Here is a 23682-nt window from a genome sequence, read left to right on the forward strand (position 1 = left end):
CTGAAGGGCTGAGCTGCAGCTTTAGGGTCTCTAACAACCACCAAAGCTCACTGCAGGCGTTGGATTCGTACCCAGACCAAAAGCAATGGGGATATTGATCTTCTGTAACAGCCCCTTGTAACCCAAAGTATTTCAACAGCCTACATTAATCTGTGAAAGCCTACATCTTGTAACAGTCTCTGTTTTATTTCATTTTACTTTAGGCTAGTAGTTATTTGGGTCAATTCTCTGCAGTTGTGATAAATTGATACATCATCTGTGATAGAGCAAAACTGTGTCGGGGCTTCTACTTATACAGACTCTTACTCGAATATATTTGCATTAACCAGATTTGTGATGCTCAATAAAGAAAAATCAGTGTCAAACCTGCAAGTCTCTCAAACCCTCCAAATAATTTTAGAGGTAATGTGTTTCCAAAGCTTAAACCAATGTGCTTATGGACCTTTCCTTTAGCAATATGCTCCGAGGTTGATTTTCCCGTGTTCCAGGGCCAGACTGCAAATGTATTGGCTGGGAATGGAAGCAGAGTCATGCTCCAGCAATGATTTTTATTGAGTAACTATAGATGAGAAAAGGCAGTTACTACCTGGCAAAGATCCTGCATTTTAAGTTTTCTTTACAAACTCTCTCTCTGCCCAAGCCTTTAGCATGGAATTGCAGGAATTTATAGTGCTGTGTGGAAGAAGCTGCTGCTCAAGAGCAGTGGCTGTATTTCTTTTTCTAAGGCTGCTGTCAGAGGGGTTTCTTGCACAGCTACAGCTGGGAGGGCGACTGCAGAGCCCCTGAATGCTCCCATCAGAGCCTCTACGTGCCTCTCCCTCACTGCTGGGCTGACAGACTGCTGCAACATCAGAATTTGCTTCTGGCCTTGCTCTTCCCTTCCTCCTGGAGTGCCACTGTGTGGTTCGTGTGCTCTGAGCCTTGTTTTCAGGGATTCAGTTCAAGCAATTACTGGATATTGCCCAGCCTGTAGCAGGAACCTGCTTCTGCAGTTTCTGGGTTTTCAGAGGCTGATCCCAAGCTGCTCCAGTTACTGGGAATTCTCCACTGGGAATAACTAGGTTCAGTCCTGGAAGAAGTGGACAGGACTTCTCTGTCCATGCTCGGAGGACACATCCCCCTCATTCACAGCTTGCCCAAATCTGTTGGTTTCACTGTTTTCCTTCTCTTTCCAAGACTACATGAAACCATCTCTTTACTCTGCCTCCTCACTCCCTCTAAAAGAGCTGGTCTCCTTCCAAAAATGGGAGTGTTCAGGAAGTCAAAAGCTTATTAATAGCTCTCTGCCTCTTTTTAATCTATTCAAAAAGCGGTACAATGTGCAAAGCTGTTGTGACATGATTTTTCTTTTTTAATATCTCACCCTTTGACTGTCAGTATTTAAGGAAAAATGAAACTAATTATCAGTGAAAGCTGTAATGCCACAGTTTTATAGCTGCTGGGGAGCTCAGAAGAAAATTTTGTGAGAGAAGATATAAAAGAGAGCAAGAGAGAGAGGAGTTGTGTGTATGTGTGCATGCATCTTGCATTGGAGGTTTCACAGAACAAAACAAAAAGTATATTCATTTGCAAAGTAATATTAGTAAGATAAGGAAAGCATATATTGGAAAACAGTGAAAAAAGGGTAATTTCTGTAACTTTGTCCTGAGTGGCCCTTCCATGCAAAGGTATGATCCCTACCCCAGTACTGCAGAATTCACTGATGATGCAAAGCACAGCATTTGGGTATGGATAAACTCCAGTGTCCTCCAGGTAAGAGCTGTCCCTGCTAACATCTTACCTGGAACCCCAAATGCCCTTTTACTATTGCTGGAGCAACATTTCAGCCACAGACACTCTTCAGTATCAGTGGGGAAGCAAAGACTGCATCTCCTGGCACAGAGTTAATGGAAATTAGTCCAAGATTCTCTGAAAATGGAGGACAGAGTCATGGAAAAGCTAAATATAAATCAGTGCAGCCTATCAGGACATGACAGGCAGGATATAATAATCTACTAGGAGTATTTTAATGTATGAAACCAAGGTACAGCATTAAGCCCAGTACAAGTTGTTACAGGAGGGAGTAGCAAAGTAGGGATGATAAAACACAAGCTGAACCTTTTATGAGGCATACAAGGAATTCCCAGAAGTGGATATCCCAAAATTCCAAATGGATATCCCACTCCCAGGGGGTTCTAAAGATATATATATGCATGTATTAAATATCTATTTATACACACATTTGTAATTAGAAGGGAGCGGTGTGTGCATAGCTATGCATGTGTAATACAAAACAAAGCTTGCAAGGTGCCTGCAATTTGAAAGCTAGAAGGAATATTAAAAAACATAGAGCTCAAATCATCAACCCTTTCTAAAAGCTAAAATCTCATTTGCAACTCACACACCTTTAAGCTCTGTATTTCTTTTGCTTTGGTCCCAGTGCTACACACAGCATCTGACATCTGGAACAGCTGAGACACTTCAGCACAGAAGATCAAACACTTCAAGAGTCTCAGAGTGGTTTGGGAAAGGGAAAACCCAGTTATTCTGAGTCAGGTAAGGTGATGTACTGCAAGTGATGTGTGGTACACACAGTGGAAAGAAACCAATAAATACAGGAAATTGAACCAAAATTTCAGGCAGGTTCTGACCCTTGATGGTCCAGCTCAGCCAATGCTGTATGGGCAGGTACATCTTCAGTGCATACCTGGTGAGAGGACAATTCTGCAAATGCCTGCAAATAGGTTTCTGTTTTTATCTGGTACTTTTAATGTACCACAGACAGGGAAAAGGTGATGAAATAACATTTTAAACTCTGTAATTAACACTGAATAATGCTGGCTACTTAAATTGGTTAATAATATTAAACAGGAGCTCTAATTTAATTATAGAGACACAATCTCAGGTATTTCTAAATGAGGATGGCTTCTCACCAATTCTATTTAATAAAATTTTGCCTTCATGTGTCATGTAGATAATGGCCACTGCAGAGTGTGGCTGTGTTTGTGGGATGGCCCTGGATACCTTCAGAATGGACAGAAAACCATGACAATTTGCAATCTGGAGAGGAAACAGAAATGAAAGCTTCCCCCTCGGCCCTTGCTAGATTCCTTAAAAATAAATTTTAATATAATTTGAAAAGTTCTGTTTTTGGTACAGTTATTCCATTAGCTTTGGTTTCATTTCTACTTCTAAAATAGAGGTTTCTGGAGACCTTGCATTAACTCCAGAGAGTTAATGCTGGCATTGAGCAGAGGTATAAGTTATGAAGCAAATATAAAGGAGCATCCATTTCCATGTAGGATTAAATGCTGATTCATGGTAGTGCAGTATTTTTGATCCCCTAAGTTTAATAAAATTCAGGACAGGCAATAAGGAGTCGCAGACAAATTAAAATTTATTGAGACAGACAAAAATGCAACTATTTCAGACTACAGTTAAGCATTTACAGTCAACCAAAGGTAGCAAAATGCTCACATTCCACTTAACTCCTTATGGAAAAAGCATTCAGAATTTACTATGCAGTTCTACTTACTATGATAGTCTACATCCATCTACAGTAGGGACATCGAACTGAAACACAGAATATTTGGATCTCTCCTTACAGATCTACACATTGAACAGTAACAGACATCAACAGCATTGAGAAAAGTATAAAAAGACCAAAACCCACCTACTGTAGAAAGGGCTTTTTGATGTGTAGTAACTGTACAAAGCAGTCTGTGGATGAAAGGATGGGATACAGGAGGGACTGCGAGAGAAGACAACAAATGGAGGAAGCGAAGCTTGAGTGACCTGGTGGTCTGGGTCAGGTGGTGACCTTAGATCTACATCAGTTGCTGCTTGAGGGAGAAAAGGCTACAAAACTCCTAATATCAAAATATTCCCATGCCAGAAATGTACACTGAGACTAACAGACTAGGCTGGAGAGGCAAAGAGAAGCATTCACTAACAAACAGTGTTGTTTTAAATATAAACTTTACATTTTCAATATAAACTGTAGAATAAATATTAAATAAACACTCCAAATGGTTTAAAATAATAGTACAGAATAGCTTAAAAAAAAAGGCAAAGAAAATAAAGGGGATTCTTTGTGTTCATAAGAAAGGCCAGTAATGACCCAAAAAACCTGGCTGTGCTGAAATCTGAACTCAACATTTTGATTTAACTACAGTAGTTCAAAGAAACATTAAAGCAATGCCTATCAGTATCTTGTAGACTTTAATATGAAAAGAAAATGAGATTAAAAATTGGTTTGTGTTTCTAAAAGAATGGGACAACTCTGATTCCATTTGGTTTGTGTCTCTAAAAGAATGGGACAACTCAGAATCCATTTTTCACAATGAGAAAATGTTTGGAAGTTCAATGACTTGATTCAGATGGGAAGTTAGTCCTGATTTGTAAAAAAAAAAAAAAAAAAGGAAAGAGAAAAAGAATGGAATTGAATTAAATTAAGTTGGAAGCAAATTAAACCCTTTACAAGGCATGAAGAATGGAAGGGGCTTGATCTGGAAGAGCACTGGTTCTTGGTATAATCGCTGGTCTCTTTATCACTATTTCATTAAATAGTAGATTTTCTTAATGCATCTCTCCAAACTGTATGTGTGGATACACACATACATATGCACACACATATTTGTGCATAAATGTAGTTATACAGTCACACAGATATATATGTGTGTGTTTATATATATATTTATATAGATATGCATACACATAGATATATATACACACACACATATGTATATTTATAGGCCACAGATCCCCCACCATGGGAAGATGCCAGTGGATCTCAAAAGGGCTTTGTTAAACAGCTTTGCAGGATTTGGGAACTTGCTCTCAAAGCAGTCCAGAGTCTGTGCTGCCCTTCCAAGCACGGCAGCCTGTGTGCCCTGCTCCTGCCTGGCTGGGACCTCTGGGATTGGGCACTGCTGCCCTGCAGTCCCCCCAGTTTCCCAGCCCATAAAATGGCACATTTCCCATGCTGGCTGAGTCAGAAGAACACTTGGACGAGTCAAACAGGCGACAGAGTGGTCACCAGGAGGGGAGAGGCTGCCTGGATCCAGGCCAGCAGGTTTAGAACAACTGGGTGTGTTTGTGTGAGCACAGGGGGATGTGCTGTGCCAGCCAAGGCACCTGTCCTCTCACCAGGCTGTGCTGGGCATGGAGCTGTTTCACTGGGACCCATCCCATGTTTGAGCTGGTGAGTCTGGGACAGATACAAACCCTTCCAGCTCTGATTTGGAAGCATTGCATGTGAAAGATCACAGCCAGGAGACCACCAGTGGGTGCTGCTGCCATGTCTGTGCATGTAAACTCAAAGATGTTCGCGTTCACTTTTAAAGGCTTATTTAACAACTTTGATTTAACCATCTTGCATGTTTACATGTGACCCAGCCCCCTGCAGCCTCAGGTACTGCCTGCAAGGGCTTGGATTCACAGACTTCACCCTGGGGAGGTGCAGGGCAGGAGAAGGGATTTGCTCTGTGACCTTTGATGTAAGGCATAGCCCAGGATAAGCCATTGTGGAGGGACACAGGGCTGCCAAAAACCCCCTAGCTCTGTGTGGAGAATGAGTCCCGTCAGGAGGATAAGCATAATCTGCTGATTGTGGAGCTCAGATTTATGTCAGAACGAAATGGCAGCTCTGTGCTGCAAGCAGGTCTTGCACAGGACAGCAGAGCCAGAGAGTGTGGGGTTAATTAAGAAAACACCAGGGGCAAACTAGACATTTGAGAAGGAGCCTACTGATGATGTTCAATTGCTTCCCACAAAATCATATTTAGGGAGACAGAAATGCTGGATTATCTGCTCCTTCTGCAAGTTGGCAGGATTTTTGTCAAAGGCAAATAGAAAAAGTGTGTATGTGTGTGTGTGTGTGTGCGTCTGTGTGCAGTGCAGCTCATGGAAAATGATTATTAAATATATTTTTCTAAAGCTATGGGAAAACCAAAGGGATTTATTTGAGGCAGGGCAGATTGCAGGCCTTTTGCAAGTGACTGTGATGGCAGATTTTTGGGAGGATGCAGGGGCGTGAAACAACAAATTCCTCATGGTTTTACACATCCTTCTGCATTAATAATGATTATGCAGGCTTGCTCTTTGTTCTCAGGTCATTGATCTGGATAAAAAGGAAATAAAAGAGGAGAAAACAGGAGAGCCCCTGCAGCACATGGTACCTGAAAGGAATTCCATTTCTGATCACATCTGAAAGCAGAGACCCTACCCAGAGGACTGCCAGGCAGGCACTGGCTTTGGAGAGGGCTGAGAGCCAACATCCCTGGGCCAATGTACCTAACAAAATGACTTCTGCCAATCTCTGTGGTATTTTCCAGCTTTCAAATGACTATGTGGTCAACCATGTTGTGACTTGATGCTGTCTCCACCTCTATATCCACTACAACTAAAAAAAAAAATCTAATTAGTTTTTGTTATAAAAACATGTTTTTCATTCTGCAAAATAACTCACTGGCCAACCACAAGCACTGCTAAAATACTCACACCTGCATCCTAATGCAAGAGTGGGATTAAGGTTCCTCTTACTGCTTCACAGAACAGCAAAAATAATAAAAGGTCACCACAGCACATTACTGAGAACTGCCATGGGAAAGGACACTGCAAATAATGTAATATCAATATGCTCTGATACAAGAGCTTTGAATATATGGGAGGTATTGAGGGAATCACAGATTGGATTTTAATACTGTTCTTTTTTAGCAGTGTGTTTACAAGTGTGCAGCATCACACTGAGCCAAGGGGTTATGCTTCTGAAATACCCCCACCTAAAGCTGCTGTTTTAAACAGGTATCTTTCCATTAAATCAGTGACAGTGGCTTTTGGGTCCATGTCTTTGACAGCACTCCAGCTTTGGAAGGAGGGTTGCTGAATGGAGACCAGACAGGTCTGTGGTGTGTAGCTGGAAGCAGAGGCTGCCTGTGTGTTCTTTGATACCCTCCTAGTGCAAGTGAGCTCAGACAGCAGCTGAGGAACAGCTCTGGGGGTGGTTATGATGCTACAAATTCACAAAATACTCTTCCCTTAAACACTCTAAAAGGCAGATGGACTCTGTCCCCTGCCTTAGGGCTTGGTCCAGGACAGCTGCAGGTTCTCAGCATCTTTTAAGATCAAGGGCTTGTTTTTTTTATCAAATAAAGAGTGTCAGTGAGCTGACCTGTGCCCTGGTGGGAGTTTTGCCTTCAGTGTGAGCTGGACTAAGCCTGCTGGACTCATTCTCAGAGAAGGGAAGGAAGAGAAAGTCCTGCCAGTGGGTTTTCTTCTGGACTAAAGCCCTGGTACTGGGCAGCCACTGTCCAAAGAGACTTACTCTTCACTGGGACATTATAAATGTGGACTAGAAAATGAGGCACCTACTTTTCCTTCTTCATGAAAAAAAAAGCTTTTTCTGATATGATCCAAGTAACAATTAATGACACAAGTTCTCTGACATGAGAGGGGCTTCTAAGCCTTTGTATTTTTTTTTTTTTTGAGACCCTTCCAGGATTCTTTCACAGGATGGATTTTGTAAGTGGTGCAAGTGAGGATTAATTAAGACACAAAATGGGTTTGAAACTAAACTCATTGCCCCTGTGGACAGAAAAAAAATCCCCCAAACCAACTGAACAAAAGCTGTATCCCAAACAGTCCTTGCTGGAAAAAAAAAAAAAGTTGTCATCCAAATTAAATTGACTATACAAAATTAAACTCAGTAGAGGGAATATTTGTGCCAGGTACTCTCAGATACAATTGCAGAGATATTATGTGAGTTGCAATATTGTGCAAAACGTGAGTCCTCATTATGATGGGCACTACCATATATAACCAATTTCATCATCCTTATCATCATCTTCATCTTCATCATCTTCATTAGCTGCTCTTACATGAATCTTCAGTTTCCCTTCTTTGTCTTTTTTTGTTGCTTCAGGTTCCTCTTCCAAGTCATCCAACAATACAACAGATCCACCACTGCCAAAATCCCCTGAAGTTTCTTGCTCTTCTTCTGAAACAGGAGAGCAGGAAAGGTCATTTCCACAGAACACCAAATTCCACATTAATCACTATCCTTGTCATGCAAGCCACTGTCATTTGCAATGTTATTTTTTAAATTAATTTATTCAGCTATTCATGAAACAACCTTAAAATTTCAATTTTCATTCTGAACTGGAATAAATAGATATCAATTGACTCTGAAATTTTTTTTTGCATAAAATGCCCCCTATGCATTGTCCTCCTCCTAAAGGGTTGACTGGAAAGTTCCAGATCACATGGATGCAGGCCAGAAAATCATTATTCCTTTGTAAATACTTTCATTCCATTCCTGGTCTCTGTAAACCAGGCTAAAAAATACAAAAAATGGTTTTGAGTGCATAAACCTCACTGCAAATGTAGCTATTGAACCTAAGATCTGTGATATGATTCTGGGCATCCTGGACCTTCTAGGTCTGTAGCTGGACTCACAACCATCCCCAAAGCACTCTGAAGGATTGCAGGTGACATCTCCTTGTACAGGCACAACAGCTAATTGGTGATTTCACTTACCTACATATTATTGTCCTGCCAGCAATTTCATTTGGCTTGGTTTGTAATGTATACAATTTCACAATTTAGGCCTTCCCTTGTCTGGAAAGGCATTATAGATGAATTTCCAGTAGATGTGCATTCCAGAGTATATAGAACATTATATTTAATAACCATGCAGAGCAACCTCAGACCCTTAATTTTATTTTCACTAACTGTACTTTCCAGGCTTGTAGCAAAAATATCTTAACAGTGGTTATTGCCTGCTAACTTGTGCTGCACCCCTGCTTGTCCAAAGCACCCATGAGGGCCCCATGTGTAGAAGAAAACACAGGAGCACTTTGAACCTGGTACTTGTGTGTTTCTCTTTTGTTATCATACTGGGTGCTACAGCAATGGCAGGGCTTACAGCAGTGTTAATTCCCCTGCTGTCTGAGGAAAGCAGATCATTACTCACCACAGCTGACTGTGCCTTGCTTTCTGGAGCCAGCTATCTCATTCCCATACTTATCAACACACCAGCACTGCCCCGTGCTGCCATGGCACTGCGTGGCTTTGTAATAACCTTCCTCATTGCACCGGGGGATGAAAGCACCTGAATAAAATATAAGGTGTGCTCAGTAATGCAATCCTCTGCAGGAGCAAACACAGAGAGGGTATTATGAACTTAGCACTTATATACATGAAGATCTCGACTATGTTGGCAAGGAAATACATGTGATAATCTGGTGCCTGAAAGGAGGAAGAAATTATTTCTGGTTTACTCTTTTCAGACACCCTGGTCACAGTGTACAAATGTTTGTTCACATCCAGCACACGGAGGAGGGTGTCACACAGTTCTAGAGAGAGGTTCAGTCTGTCCCTGAATGATTGATATTCCCACAGAGCCTTTTCACATTTAACTCCTGGCTCTAAACTTTTCTTTCCAACCGGATTATTACCCCAACTTCATTAGTTCTGCATTTCCCTCCATTTGCACTCCTTCAGTGTTTATCACACGAGTCTTTCCACAACACTGTAATTATTCCTGGAAGGTATCTGCCATCTGCTTGCTATTCATGCTAATCTCAGGCACATCCCCTGACTTACTGACAGTTCCCATGTATAGAAGAAGAAATAATGCACAGGCTTTACAGAGAGGGACAACAGGATTTGAATCCCTTGGATTCAAAGCCTTTGGATTTGAAGCCCAAATTTTGTCTCACAATAAAACCAATATATTTCAGCCTTGTAGAGTGTGGTTCATTCTGGCTTCTGCAGAGAGGGAAACTCTCAGGAGAAACCTATATCATTATTGCCACCATTTTCAGCAGATACAGCAAATGTACTTCAATATGAAAAGCCCTCTTGTCCTTGGAGATGAATTAGCTTTTCCCCACTGGAGGTCAGTACATTCATTTTCCCCTTCTTTGTCAAGTGTTTCAATTTGAAACATGGCATAAACACACCCTTGCCCCCAAATATCTTGTCTCAAACGATTTTTGAGAAAGTGTTTTTCTCCTTTTCAAAGATACCAGTGATCTACTGGTGGTTCAGTGAGGTTTTTTTAACTAGTTCCATGGGTAGCATCTATTCAGACAGCACATGTGTCACAGGGGCCACTTCCACTACATTTCTCACAAGAAAAAATGAATGAGAAGGTGCTGCCCAAATGTCACCACATTTCCTGTATAAAAGACATAAAACTGGAAGTCAGTCAGTCTCATGCACACAGAGAGCAACACAAAATAAATCTGAATATCCAAACTCATTGCTCTGCAGATCTTGTCTAATGTTTGAGTGCTGCTAATACAGGTCTGCAAGATGAAAAGAGAAACCTTTGAACACCTGTAGAAATATTTGTTTATCAGATGAGTTTTGGAGACCACAATCATGAGTGAAAGTATTTTAAATAATGTCAAAGCATGATCTTATATCAGGTTTGCTAATAGGTACCACCATTATGTTCACGTACAAATGTAAGCATGCTAGCACCTATCAAAGATTAATTTTCATTGTTTATAAGACAATAGTTTTAATTACAAATGTATGTATTTGCCTTGGCAGGTAAGTTAATACTCAGTGTTCAAAACTTTATTTCAATATTGATTAGAAAATATTTTTATTTTTTCATATTTATGCTCATGTCCTGTCTCTGATAAGCACTCCAGGTGTTTATCAAACCATACACAACCTTGGGAAAAGTGGTCAAGTGCTGACTTGGAGCTGGTGTAAATCAGCATAGCTGTACCCATGCCACTAGAGATGCCCTCTTATATCTGATGAGCATCTGGATCCAGGGAAGGATCTCAGAGGCGTTACAGGGTGAGCAGAGAACAGCTCCTGCATTTTAAGCTGTCTCATACTTTCTCTTTTCCTAGGGCAATGCAACCTTTTCCTTCTTTAAAACAGGCCTTCTTGCATAGTTTCACTGTTTCTTGTAAGGCATGAAAATGTTCCATGTCACCTATAAAAGCTTTAAAAGATTTAAAAATAAATTATGGCCCAGGCTCCCTGCCAACATAACTGTGTGTGGAATAGATTCACACTTTGGGTCACAGAGAAGAGTGGAAGGAACTTTTCCTTCTGCGTGGGAAATTCATGCCAATTTGTATGTAACACTGAAGCTTTAAATATTTAGCTATGCATACTAATGTCACAGTATTTCAACCATCAGAGGGGAGATACAGCATGTCCTCTCCAATGTGTCAGGTGCAGGTGATAATCTGGAGAGGATAGAGAATGCTGGGAACAAGTGTTGTACAATGTGATGATTCTCCCTGTGAATTGTACACAAATCAGCCTGTCTTCGTTAAAAATAAGCTGGCTACAAGCTCTGCTATCCTGGAGCATGGCACCTAGACAGACCATTTGGGTTTGGCATCAGAGATATCTGGAGCTTTCATCTCCAGAGGTTCTTGCACAGGCAGTGCTTCCCCACAAACCTGGACACCACAAAATGTGAGTCACTGCCCCAAGCTGCTGAATCCTGCCTCCCCATTGCCCTTTGTCCTGGGAAGGGTTTAGTTATTCCACACAAACTTGACCAGCACTGTTTCATCTGTATCCTCTTTATGGACTCAGACCTATGCCTGTTTTTTTTGTACTATTATTTCCTTATCTACATAATACTCCCCTTCCTTAGAGAACAGGAGGAGAATAATTATATGCTAAAGATAGTGAAGCAAACAGGTAAAAGCCTGTCAGAATTAAGTGCTAGCCAGCACACAGCTCCTGGTATTAGCTATTATATTAGCTGAATCCACAGGGTTGATACAGGAGAAAACAGTGATGGGAGCAGAAATTTATTACTTTAGTGATGTGGGAGAAGCATTATCAGGCTGCACAGTTGTATGCTCTAAAAGTATAGTCTCTGCAGTTAATTGTACTCCAGATAAATCTGGTAGGAAAAGATGAATAGTGCTGTTTACTTTTTAATTCAGTCTCCTGGGATGCTAGACTTCATTTGAAAGCCTCCAAATTCAAATACCTAATGGCAATGGCTTTGAAGTACTTTGTTGCAACTGTCATGTGTTTTGAAAAATATATGGAGAAGGAAATATCAAAAGTCATCATTTTTATCAATGGATACAACTTAACAAAAACATTCTTCATGCTACTGCCCATGCTACTGTAAGTGTTGTGCTCTCTTTGTCAGGGTCAGAGGAGGAAAGAGAATAATTAAAGATTAGTTTCTCTGAAAATATTAGTCTCTCCAACTTTAATGTTGCTACAAGTCATGTGTATGTTTGTGCTTCCATTTGAATGATTTTTCAGTCAGTGAAGAGAAAAGACAATGCTTTCTGCTGTATAAATAGCTCTGATATCAAATTAAAATCTTCCAGACAGGTGTCATTATGCAGGAAGACTTTCAGGGTCGGTGAAGCAAAGAGTTCCTCTTTATATTGTAATCTTCTAGCTTGTGGAACAACCTGTGCCTGACACCTTGATTTGTTGAGCTTCACCACTTTCATTCTTCTTCAATTTTTTTTTTTTTTTTTAATACAGTTGACTAGAAGTTATTTGTGCTAAGGGACCATTCTTACTTGCTTTTACTTTGTCATTTTACTCCTGCTATTGTGATCAGATCCCAGTGACATGTGCTACAACCACCTGCATGTTGAACTACCTGCAACCCAGGCATCATTCTTCCTACACACCAGAATAAACTACTTATGTTTCAACCTAGATGACATTTATTGCACATAGAAAATAACAGCAAAGCATAAAATAAATATGGGATAGTCAAAGCTATCTATTAAGAACTGGGCTTCTTGCTCTTTTAGGTGGCTTTGAAAATCATGACACTCATGAGACAGAGAACACTGTGACTTCCTTTGCCACAACATTCCCTTGAACACAAATGCAGAATATTTACTGAATGGAGCACACATACCCCGAGTGATCAATCCTCCCTTTGCTCCCACAGCTATGAACAGTAAGAGCTGTAACTCTGAAACATCTTAATCTTCAAGTGACCTGGCTGTGAAAGGATAATGGATCTAAACCACAGTCCCCGTGGCCTTTAGGAATGTTTATTCTTAATTTAAACCAATGAATTTGGTTGGGATTGTTCATAAAGCACCTGAACCTTGAGTCCAAATGGCAGTGGCATCTGGGAATGGCAGGATTTGGCAGAGCTGAGCTGCTTGCAGGGTCTGCTGTTGAGTGTGGAGAACACCAAGCTGGAGTGTGGGGGCACGGAGCAGCACCGCAGCAGAGCTGACGTGCACACCCTGTGCTGCAGCTGCTGATGCTGTGGGAACCTGACATGTTCTCCATGATGGGGCTGACAGCTGGGGCTGAGGTCAGCCACTCTCCTCAAGGGTGAAGTGCAGGGCTTGCTGTTAACAGGGGTTTTCATCTGTCCTGCTGAGCCTCAGGGGTGGGCTCTGTGTGCACAAATGTGCTGGGACACAAGTTTCAGCAGAACACCAGCACACAAACGCCAGGCTACACATCACTGGGTGATTTTAGGGTAGGGAATTAGTCACCTGAAATGTTTTCAGTTCAGCAACCTGATTTTTTAGCAATTAATTGGGAAAATGCCAGATGGGGATTTATTTATCCTAATTTTAGATATCCATCAGAGCAATATAAGTCATGAATCAATTCAGGCTCCCAATAGGCATGAGGGAAAGGGACAGGCATGACCACATCTTACAGCATGAAGCACCCTGCAGGCTGCCTAAAATGAGATGATAAGAATTCCTATTTTCTTGCACACAGAACATATTGAAATATTTTAAAGAATGAACCCCAAGGAAAGCCTGCATTGCACCACAACTGGAAGGGAACATGAATGAATTGGCTATGCACCTTCAGTCACCCTTCAAAAATGGGAGCCTTGAGTATCAAGCAGCGTCCCAGTACTTACTCTGACCTGTGAGGTGATGAAGGCAGTATTAAGCTCTGTGCAGACAAAGCTTTGCATTTCTGGAGAGCTGTAAATTAGTTCTGAACCCGCTGCCACGCTGACACCTGTTCTGTGTGTTGCTATCTCATTATTTGTTTAATTTCATAGTGTCAGGCCTACGCTCAGTGCTGCATATTCCTGACTCCAAACATTAGTCTCTAATTGAAAAACCATTACTGCATATAAAGTTACAATAATCACAGAAGCTTTAATTAGTTGAGTAAATGAATAGCAAGTAATCGAACTTACCCAACAGACTCTTCCCTCTACTTAGCTTTTGAATTCTATTCATTTCATTCTGGCAAGGAAGACCTAAAATATAATGTATAAGAATCAATTTCCAGATGGTATGGGACAGACTCTGTAATGACTGGCTTCACTGCTGACATGAAATGTAGGCTACTGTACACCTGGGACTGAGAGAAGCCCATATGCTGCTACTGTACGGCAAAACAAATTTATGTCATTAGCTCCACTAATTAAAAAAAAAAAAAAAAAAAAAGAAGAAAAAATAAAGGCAACACACTGTAGTTGAGAGTAGTGTTTGGGGGCCATTTTAATTGTTAAACCATTCTACCTCTCTTTTCACCAAACTGACATCATGCCAGCTCTCTGATTTATGACTTGCTAATTGGCAATTGACACAATTCCGTGTTAATAAAAGATAAATTCTTGAACTTTCTGTCTGCAGTAGAGTTTATTTCTAGACTGTGTGCACTGACACTTATTACTTTTTTTGTTTTAATGATCAAGGCATGTTAATATAGTTCATCTGTGACATTAAACAAGGTTCCACAATGCCCTTCACACTGCTGCTGGGGAAAAGGGCTTTTTAACACACCTGCCTGCCAATGACCAATCTCTACAGGCAGGCCCTGAAACACAAACAGGGAGAGCCAAACAGCTCCTCTGTACTGCAAATGGCACAGCTCACCGCCCGGCTTCTGGAAGCAATAGCACCACTCGTTGTTGGAAAGCTTCCCGTCTTTGAAGGAATCGCAGGAGTTGAAGAGTGGCTTGACACACGGCTCGTACTTATCCAGATAAATGGCACTGATCTCCGAGGGATCCAGCAGCAGGTCATAGTTCATGTCAAGTTTGTTGAACATCCAGCCTAAGGAGTCCTTACAGATTGGTAGGATGCTGGTGTCAAATCCTGTAAGAAGACAGACAAATATTCCCCAGCTTATCCCTGGCATGCCCCCAGAGCAGGAACCACTGCTAAGGTGAAGCCTTGCCTGCTTTTCTTTTTTTTTGGCTGGACTCTGATCATTGAGCTGACTTGCCCAAAGCAGAACAAAATCCTAAGACTGAACTGATTGTGTAAAGCTTAAAGCCCAAGCACAGCTACAAACCAGAGAACTACTCACACTCTGTGGGAGCTGTGGGGTAGAGAGGGCTGAGATTCAGAACTGGTTTCTGGAATTCAAAGTTATTTCTATTCAAAAAATTCTTGCTTTTTTTTCAGTCCTCAGTCCAAGTGGGTTGGCCTGGTTCCAGGAAACTGAAATGTGATGAGAAAAGGCTGCATCCACCATATTTTCAAACTAGACTGAATCTGAATGAAATTTAAATCCTGTTTCCCAGACTCGTTTCTAGTTGCCTGATCAAATTCTTTCCTGCTGTGCTCTCACCTTCTACCTCTCATCCCTGCTTTTCACTCTTCAAAGGCCTGTCTGTGTGGCTTTTGACAACAAACTGCTTTGATCTGGACTGTGAGCTGTCTGGGGGAGGCAGGGAGAAAGAAGAGGTGAAGTGTCTCTGTTTCTTACACCACTCTGAGGGAGGGCACTGCTTCAGCTGGAGCTGCACAGAGCTGCCCATGCTCTTGTATGCTGCACCAGCACCACTCCTTCCTGCAGCTTCCAGGATTCTGCAGCAATACAGGATTCTGCTTTTCCAGCGCTTTGGAAACCATCACCATCATTCATTTTAATAGCCCAGATTCTTCAAAGACTGCTGCAGTAGCAGTGGTTATCACAGAAAGCCCAAGTCATGCATATAGATCCCCACTGTGTATATGAGCTACACATTCCAGTATCCTGCAGTCTCCAGAAAAACAGTGGCATGGGGCACTATAAATCCACACTGTCATGGTATTTTTTCAATGCTTAGACTAAATTCCAAGTTATCTACAACGTAAGGAAGTGTATTTGTTATACAGAGATAATAATTCTGATAACAAGGGTATTGGTTTGAACCAGGACTCAGGAACATGAATCCATTGGTTGGGGATTTGCAGGGACAGAGGGCTCCTGATACCCCGGGGCCTCAGGTGCTCACACTGCTCCAGCTGTGAGCAATAACCTGCCTGTGCACTGCTCACTCTGCTTTGGGCCATGTACAGAAGCCTGATGAGCTTTTTCCTTTGGCTGAAAGAGGTTAAGCTTAGCTTTATTTGCTGTACATGTCCCTTTCAGGATGCTGCTGTGTTGGAGTGAAAGCTGAGATGTTGCTGGAATCACGCTGACAGTTTGTCCAAGCTCTGCAGCCTACCTGCTATTTTAGACATTAATCCAAAGGAGAGCAGGGCTTTGTGCTGGAAGCTGTGTTTTTTGTGTGCAGCTGTGGCTGAAGGTTGTCAGTGACACAGAGGGACAATCAGAAAGGTTAACTAATGGGAAAGTTTGTGTCACTCATAAAGCATTTTTCTCTAAGGAAGGAAGAAGGTAACGCCATTTCCTCAGGGCTAGAGGCAGCTCAGGCAGGGAAGAGAGAAATCATGCTGAACATTTCATCACATTTTTATGCTGTTATCTCCCGTAACATTATCTAATCATGTTTGAGCACAGTGAAAAAGAACAAGGCTGTGTGAATAGATGTAGGGGGGAGCTGCTTGCCTTGCTGAAGCAATTAGAAATATTGACTTCAATTATTTAAGTCATCTGAAGCAGGCAAGCAGGATTTGGTCACTGTGCAATCTTTTGTCAAGTGAAAGGATTTAGGATTCTTCACCTTTGCCTTTACAGAGCAACAGGAGCAGGGCACAAAGTCCTGCCCTGTGCAGGTGTATGGTGCCAGATTCCCCACCTCAGGGCAGGTTAAAGCAGTCAGGCAGGGGTTGATAATTCAACTGCACGGTGGAGCTGGGACCAGCTCCAGCTATCCCAGTTTAGCAGTTTTCAAGAGAAAAAATTAGTTTCCAGTGTCTGCTCTTTTTCTGCACAAATGCTCTCTGGCAATGGACTTTACATGCCATGGTGGCCTGGTGGGGCCAAGTGACATTGAACAAATTAACTTCTTCTTATAGTCTTTTGATATACTTATCTATAAATATGATGCAATCTTCTGGATGAAATAAATTCTGTAAAAATTCAGTGCTTGGTTAACAGACTGGATTTCCAGCTTAACAGATTCAGAATAAGTAACCCCAGTGAGAACTTTTCTGCATCTTTCTGTCTATCAGTGCAGTGCTGCAGTGCCTTTGGTGAGAAGCATGAGAAAGGTGCAGGCTCCACATCCCTCTTGATTCCTTGGCAGAGGCTGCCAACACCCATGCCAGTTAATGTCAGCTGAGGTGGTGGCTGCTCTCATTTGGACACCTGCTCACAAGGACCTGGACTGAGACCATCGGGTTCCTCTTTCCAACTGACAGCTGTTCAGCATCCTGACAACTTTCATTCACTACAGAGCTGGAAGAAAATCAAGCTGGTGACCTATATGTTTAAGTCTCGCAACCCATTAACACATAAAATGCTCTACCTCCTCTGAATTAAAAGGGAATTAAATTTAAAAAAGTCTTTAGGTGACAATCCTTATTAAAAATAAACACACCTTCTGGCATGAAAAAATTATTTTCCCCCTTCAAGAGTTGACTTGCATGAGCCATTTTTATTTTATTAAAGTATACTACGATTAAATTAACAGGGGTATAATTAACCTAATTTCCCCCATCGCTTAAAATAAAAGAAGGAGGAGAAGAAATGTTCCCCAGAAAAAGTCTTTTATATTGCACAGATCTCTAGTATAAGAAAAACAACACCCACTCCAACCAAGGAGACTCTCTGGATACAATACAGGGATGTTATGAATTATCAACAGGCTCAGGAGCAATTTGAATCTGATCTTGCTACCTAATTAGTTTTATTATTTCCCTATGTCAAAGCATGTCCCTGAGTTTCTTACATCATTTATTGAGGAGATTTTAATTGCACAAAGCCTTCAGAAGACAAAGTACCTGGCCCATGGTGCTTTGCTGGGATCAGAGAGCTCAGGGAAGGAGGGTTTGAAATCTAAACACAATGGTCTCCTTCATCCTTTTCAAATAATTACAAAGAAAACAAAAATGGAGTGTATTTTTTTTGTCTTTACCTGGGGGTGAACATAGTACACTCACAATGCTTATTTACACTCACGCTAACATCATCAAAAATTAATGTAGCATAGAGAAATCTCTGCTAGAAGACCTTCTGCAGACAGCTGATGTGTCCGAGGCCTCGCAGTCAGGGCATCCCACCATCTGCTCCTTTTACTGCCACAGGGGCACATCCAAAATGGATTACTTTGAGGATGTTCATGCGCTTTCAAACTCAGCAGGCACAACCAAAGCAGCTCAGTTTAATGAAGTGATGTGTGTGGTGAGGAGGGTAACACATGCAGAGCCATATAAAAGGGCAATGTGTACATCAGAGTGTATTTCCATAGCTGTGCATGTCCTGTTTGCCAGGATCCACATAAATTCTTTTCTACAGCTTGGGTATGTGAACTTTGCTTTGAATTCTGAGCCCTGTTTAAGGCGTCTTTCATTTTAAAAAATGTTTGAAGTTGGAGAGAGCTAAATACTGCTATCCTCACCCTGTGAGTATTTTCAGTGCCACCAGAGAGAATGTGAGCTGCAGAATTTGGCACATGCAGATTAATTCATGAATACTGCTGCAAAACTTCAGAAGGAAAAAACAAGCCCAAGTTTTGTGGAATTCAAAAATGGCTTAGGCATCTAAACTCATAAAGTTTCTTTCTTTTTTTTTTTCTTTTTTTCTTTTTTTTTTTTTAACTGATTTAGAAGAAAATAAGAGCATGTGCCAAACTAAGTCAACAGTCTAAAAATGAACATTGTTGAGATCAAGTGTTTAAGATCATCAGGCAGCCTTTCAAATAAAAGCTGCCAGGAATCAAACTAAACTAAAAAGAGATAACAGCTCCTCTGTGAATCAGAGCAAACACTGCAGAATTACCAGGAATGTTTTTCTCCCTGAAACTGCTTAAGCAAAAGAAAAAAAACAACAAAAAAAACCCAAAACCAAAAAAGACTCAACACCTTTAGGATTGTATTTGGTCTTTGGCCTCTGGCAAGGTCATCATGAGGATGTCATGAATCATCTGCATGAAAACATCCTTCTGACAATCTGATAAAATGAGATTTCCTGTGATTCTGGGTCTAAAGGACTTCAAACAAAGTTTAAAGCCTCTAAGGCTTTCTGCCATGGGGTTTGAAATGAATTGACATCTGGAAGCCATGATTAGCTGTACATCCAGTTGCTTTCTGCACTGTGGTTCAGATCCTCTGCATGAGAATATCTTTTTTTGGAGAACTGTTTCAGAAATAAGTAGGACATATGGTTTTAAAGATACTGACTTTGTTGTAAATACTATGCAAAATAAGGGACACATGAGAAAAGATCATTTACATAGAACATAATGTGTTTCACCACAGAATTTTAAGATCTGTAGTGAAATTATTGAGTTTGACAATAGTTTTGAGCAATATAGCCTGTGGTATATTGCCTCTTTAGGAAGAGGCAATCTGTTGCTCCCCCAGCTCAGATGTAGCACAAAAGAGGGAGGCTGTGGAGACCTGGACCAACAGAAAATGCCCACCCTGATGTGCTGGGTCTGCTCTAGTGCCCTTGCAGTCTCTGAGGTGTCTCTCCACAGGGACACCAGGTGAAAAGAGCCATAAAAGTGGCAGCTGACTGAACCCTTCAAATTCTGGGTTTGGACATTGGCTTTAGACAGCTCATCTCAGAGAATCAGTGAAGTGACAGTGAGGTACAGACCTAGATAAAACTTGAGCATCCTACTTTGCAGCCCAAGGGTCCACGTGTTTTGGGACATACTGTTTAAAAGAATTAATGAGTCCTTACAGAAAGTGAATTTGCATCTGCTCTCTGATGAGCATGACCTCTTTTAATGCTGTTATCTGAATCTTTCCCCTCCCTGGTGGCTAAATGACATCAAAATCAGTCATGTTGGCTTAACCCACAGAGAGTAGATGTCCTCTAGACTGTTCATTTTCTTCCTTTCCTAAAAAAAAATGCATCAAAGGAGGCAAAGATAGTGTTGTTAAATACCTTGGACAGAACGGGCTCCAGCTTTCTCAGCCCTTTAACTCTTCTAGCTCCATGGCTCACATGTGGATCTTTTAATTATTCTCTCCCTTACATAAACTGTTAGCAGGAAATTTTAAAGTAAAATCTAGGGGAGTTTTTTCCAATATTGGCATAATGTTCCACATGCCTGTATGGCATATTTTCATCTTATGCCCCTGACATTGTGTCCGAAAATGCTTGGCCGTAAAACTGCTGGTTAAGCAGAGACCAGAGTCCAATCCCAAGAAATTATCTGGATGCAGCCACACTGAATTGGAGGGTGAGGGAGTTTAACTGTACAGACACAAACTACACCATATTAATTAACCCCAGCACCTGAGAAAAGTCCCTGAGCAGTTTCAGTTCCTGACCATTGCTCTGAGTTTAAAAAAGTGTTTAAAGGAAACACCTCACACAGTGGTGATCTCCATGGCCTTCAGACGTTTATTTCCCTGAGTAACTTGTGAAGGTCTCTCTAACTGCCAGTTTTTAGAGCAGTTTGGGCCAAAGAGAGGACAGAAGGACTGCAGCTCCTTCAGAAAATTATTTATTTGCAGGATCAGGTCTCAGGTACCTGCTTATTCACTGGCACCTGCCTGATGGGATGTTGCAGCACCAAGAGCTGTGCTCAGTTCAATGCTCCAAGGTTGGGAAGCTCCTACAACACCCAAATGTTCAATGGGAAAGGGGTTTTCTTACTGCCTTGTGCCGTCTCCGAGCTCGTGGGCTTGATGACACGATTTGCATCCTCGTGAAGGGCACCGAACCAGTCTTTTAGCCTCGAAGCCAGATTCCTCAGCTCTTTGTCTGTGCAGGCTAGGAAAGAACAAAGCACCATACTGAGTCAGGAGCACCAGGGAAAAACCTCTCCCCAGAGGGTCCATTAGAAAAATTGTGTTTATGGTTGTAAAGTTCTCCTCATTAAGAGCTCTGAAGGAAAAAGAGAAGGTCAGGGAGAAGGATGTAAGATAAAAAGAAAATGCAAGGCGTTATGAATTATAAGTTGTACTCAAGTACTTCCTTGGAAGCTGACACGATTGGTGATGGAAGAAGTGCCACACAGAGCTCCCTGCCAGTTGGCAATTAGAGCTATGTGACTATTTAACTTAAATGTTTTCACCTTTTAGGATTTCAGAGAAAAATATCAGTCAAACAGATGGGAAGGAGGGACATTGTTGACTAGACATGCTACTTGAAAAAGATGCTAGGGATAACTTATAACATTTGGCTTAGTATAAGGCTATTATCACCATAATAGAAAATATATATACTTATTTATACACAGAAAAAATTGTTATGTTGGTCTAGTTCTACTGCAAGTGAGACTCTAACACCACTGAAAGCTGTCAATTCCATTTTGTTATCTAAGCAAAACATTTATTTTCTTACAAATTTTACTGTGAAGTATCTAATTTTCCCAAAAATTCCTGCCAAGAGATTAATGTCCAGGTGAAGCAATTATTTTTAAGGAAGAAAGCTACATTAGCCACAAGTTTCTGTCAAAAAAAATATTCTTATTTCTGTATCATGTTTAGTGCTTAAAATTCACATGCTCAGGCAATTTTATTCTTCCTGCTGTGCACTCATTCTACATTTTAAATGACATTTCTTGAAATACAGAGCAAGATTTTATGCCATAGAGGCAGACATCGTTCACAGTCACAATAAGTTTTCTCCATCTCACTGCACATTATAATATTCCTCCTTCCACCTTACTGAAGAACAATTGAGTCCCTCAGCTCTCCCAAGTTAAACTCACTGCTCCAGTGACAAGAAACTTGCTGATATGTCATGGCTCTTCTGAGGATTTGTTTGTTCTCACTCTTTAGTTTGGGATGGGAATAACTTTGAAGTTAAAAATAGAAATTATAGCCTTTTCTAAATTCAAGAGGGGAGAAAAATAAAGATTTTCCCATTTGTTTTTTCTGTAACACAAGAGTTTGATAAATTTTCCTATGAAACGTAAAAATATGATCCCTCTAAAGCTGAGTCCAGCTAAGGAAAAATCAGGTCTTGAACAAAAATCCCATCAGTGTAAAATAAATGGAAGAGAATGCAGTACTAATTTAAACTGGCCTACCTTGCTGAAAAAGCTTACCACTTCATTTTCTTACTTGAATTAACATTACATTTTACTCATGGTAAACTATCTTATCTTTCCAAGTTGGGTTAATAAAAAAAAAGGATTAATTTGTCCAAGAAATGAGTAATTTTAAGTAAACAGTTTTATTCTGCAAACCTGATACTTAATTAAATAATTAAATACTTATTAAATAAATGTTGTGGCACATGTCACCTTTAGCAGGCCAAAGCTGGAACTATGGATTACAAACATCCATTCCTGTGCTTTCCTGACCCCTCATTGTGCCTTCTGGGCAGGCACACTGAGCTTCACGGACAGCCAAGGGCCAGGAAAAAGAAGTAATAATAAAGAAAATACCTTCTAGAGCCATTTTCCTGATTCAGATTTGTTTATTCCCAAACACAAAGCCAACCCCAGACACCACAGCAACCCAAAGTAAGCCAAGGGACACTGGATTTGCTTCCAAACTCGCCCTGTATGGAGGGCAGGAACAAGGAGCACACTCAGCTCCTCTCCCAGCCTCAGCATCCTGCAGGGTGCACTCCCCAGGGTCAAATAAAGTCTCTAAACTAAATATCACAAAGTGGTCATTTGGTGTAAACTGCATTGACTGGGGTAATTGGAATCCATGCTTTTAAACTGCAATACAAACCAGGACTGAATGCATAGCATAGGTGGGACAGAAGCAATCAATTAATGGTAAACAGAAGTAATTAATGGTACATCAGACTTGAAACAACTGCTCTCTATAATTGAGCCAATCAAACATGTCAGAGTCTGTAAAATGCCATTTGTAATGAAGCTGTTACAGTTTTTCCATGTCTGTAACTTCAGCCATGTCGAGAAAGAAGCTTTTTTTGAGGGCAGTGTTTAAGAGTGGACCCTGGGTGAATTTATTCCTCTTGTTTTTGCTTACCACAAACCCTGCAGATTTCCTTTGGAATTTGATCTGAGGCATGATTGACAGTAAGCCCAGAACTGGAGTTTTCTGCATTCTGGACAGTTTTTCTGTGAATAACTGAGATATTTCTTAAGTATGCTGCTTAAGGATGATTCCACAGTGAGTGTGATGTTGAGGTTCTCCCATAGGACTGCAGTCTTTCTTCACTAGAATAAATGCTGTTTCATGAGTCAAACAGGAGCCAACTTTGCTATTAATATGGAGTGAATAATATCTTTCTGAACAAGACTTCAAAACTTCAATGCAAAGTTCAGTTAAATTTCAAGTACTTAATGCCCTCAATTTTACTTTCTCCTGCACATTAAAATAGAGGAAGTATCCTTTTATTTTACATTTCTTGTATTAAATTTTATTTTAATGCTACTATGCCTGTTATAAATATCCTGCCTTTCTACCCAATGGAACTGCATTCCATTTTTATTTATTTCATTTGAACTATATC

The 23682-nt window shown here is 40.9% G+C and overlaps 1 protein-coding gene across 2 annotated transcripts in view; it reads right to left on the reverse strand.

The window, feature by feature from the left end:
- Positions 1-3355: 3355 nt before the first annotated feature.
- Positions 3356-23682, reverse strand: part of SPOCK1 (SPARC (osteonectin), cwcv and kazal like domains proteoglycan 1) — a 268583-nt gene continuing 248256 nt past the window's right edge. Inside the window, exons 8-12 of one of the 2 annotated variants that reach the window (XM_015641869.3) lie at positions 20896-21012; positions 14823-15044; positions 14138-14200; positions 8951-9088; positions 3356-7975 (exon numbers count right to left, since the gene is read on the reverse strand). In XM_015641869.3, the coding sequence (XP_015497355.1) occupies positions 7785-7975; positions 8951-9088; positions 14138-14200; positions 14823-15044; positions 20896-21012 (731 nt within the window). In that variant the 3' untranslated portion in view covers positions 3356-7784. The remainder of the gene's footprint in view (positions 7976-8950; positions 9089-14137; positions 14201-14822; positions 15045-20895; positions 21013-23682) is intronic. The other variant, XM_015641870.1, reaches the window with a different exon arrangement.

The sequence above is a fragment of the Parus major genome, chromosome 13 (assembly GCF_001522545.3).
Source record: "Parus major isolate Abel chromosome 13, Parus_major1.1, whole genome shotgun sequence".
Classification (NCBI taxonomy): Eukaryota; Metazoa; Chordata; class Aves; order Passeriformes; family Paridae; genus Parus; species Parus major.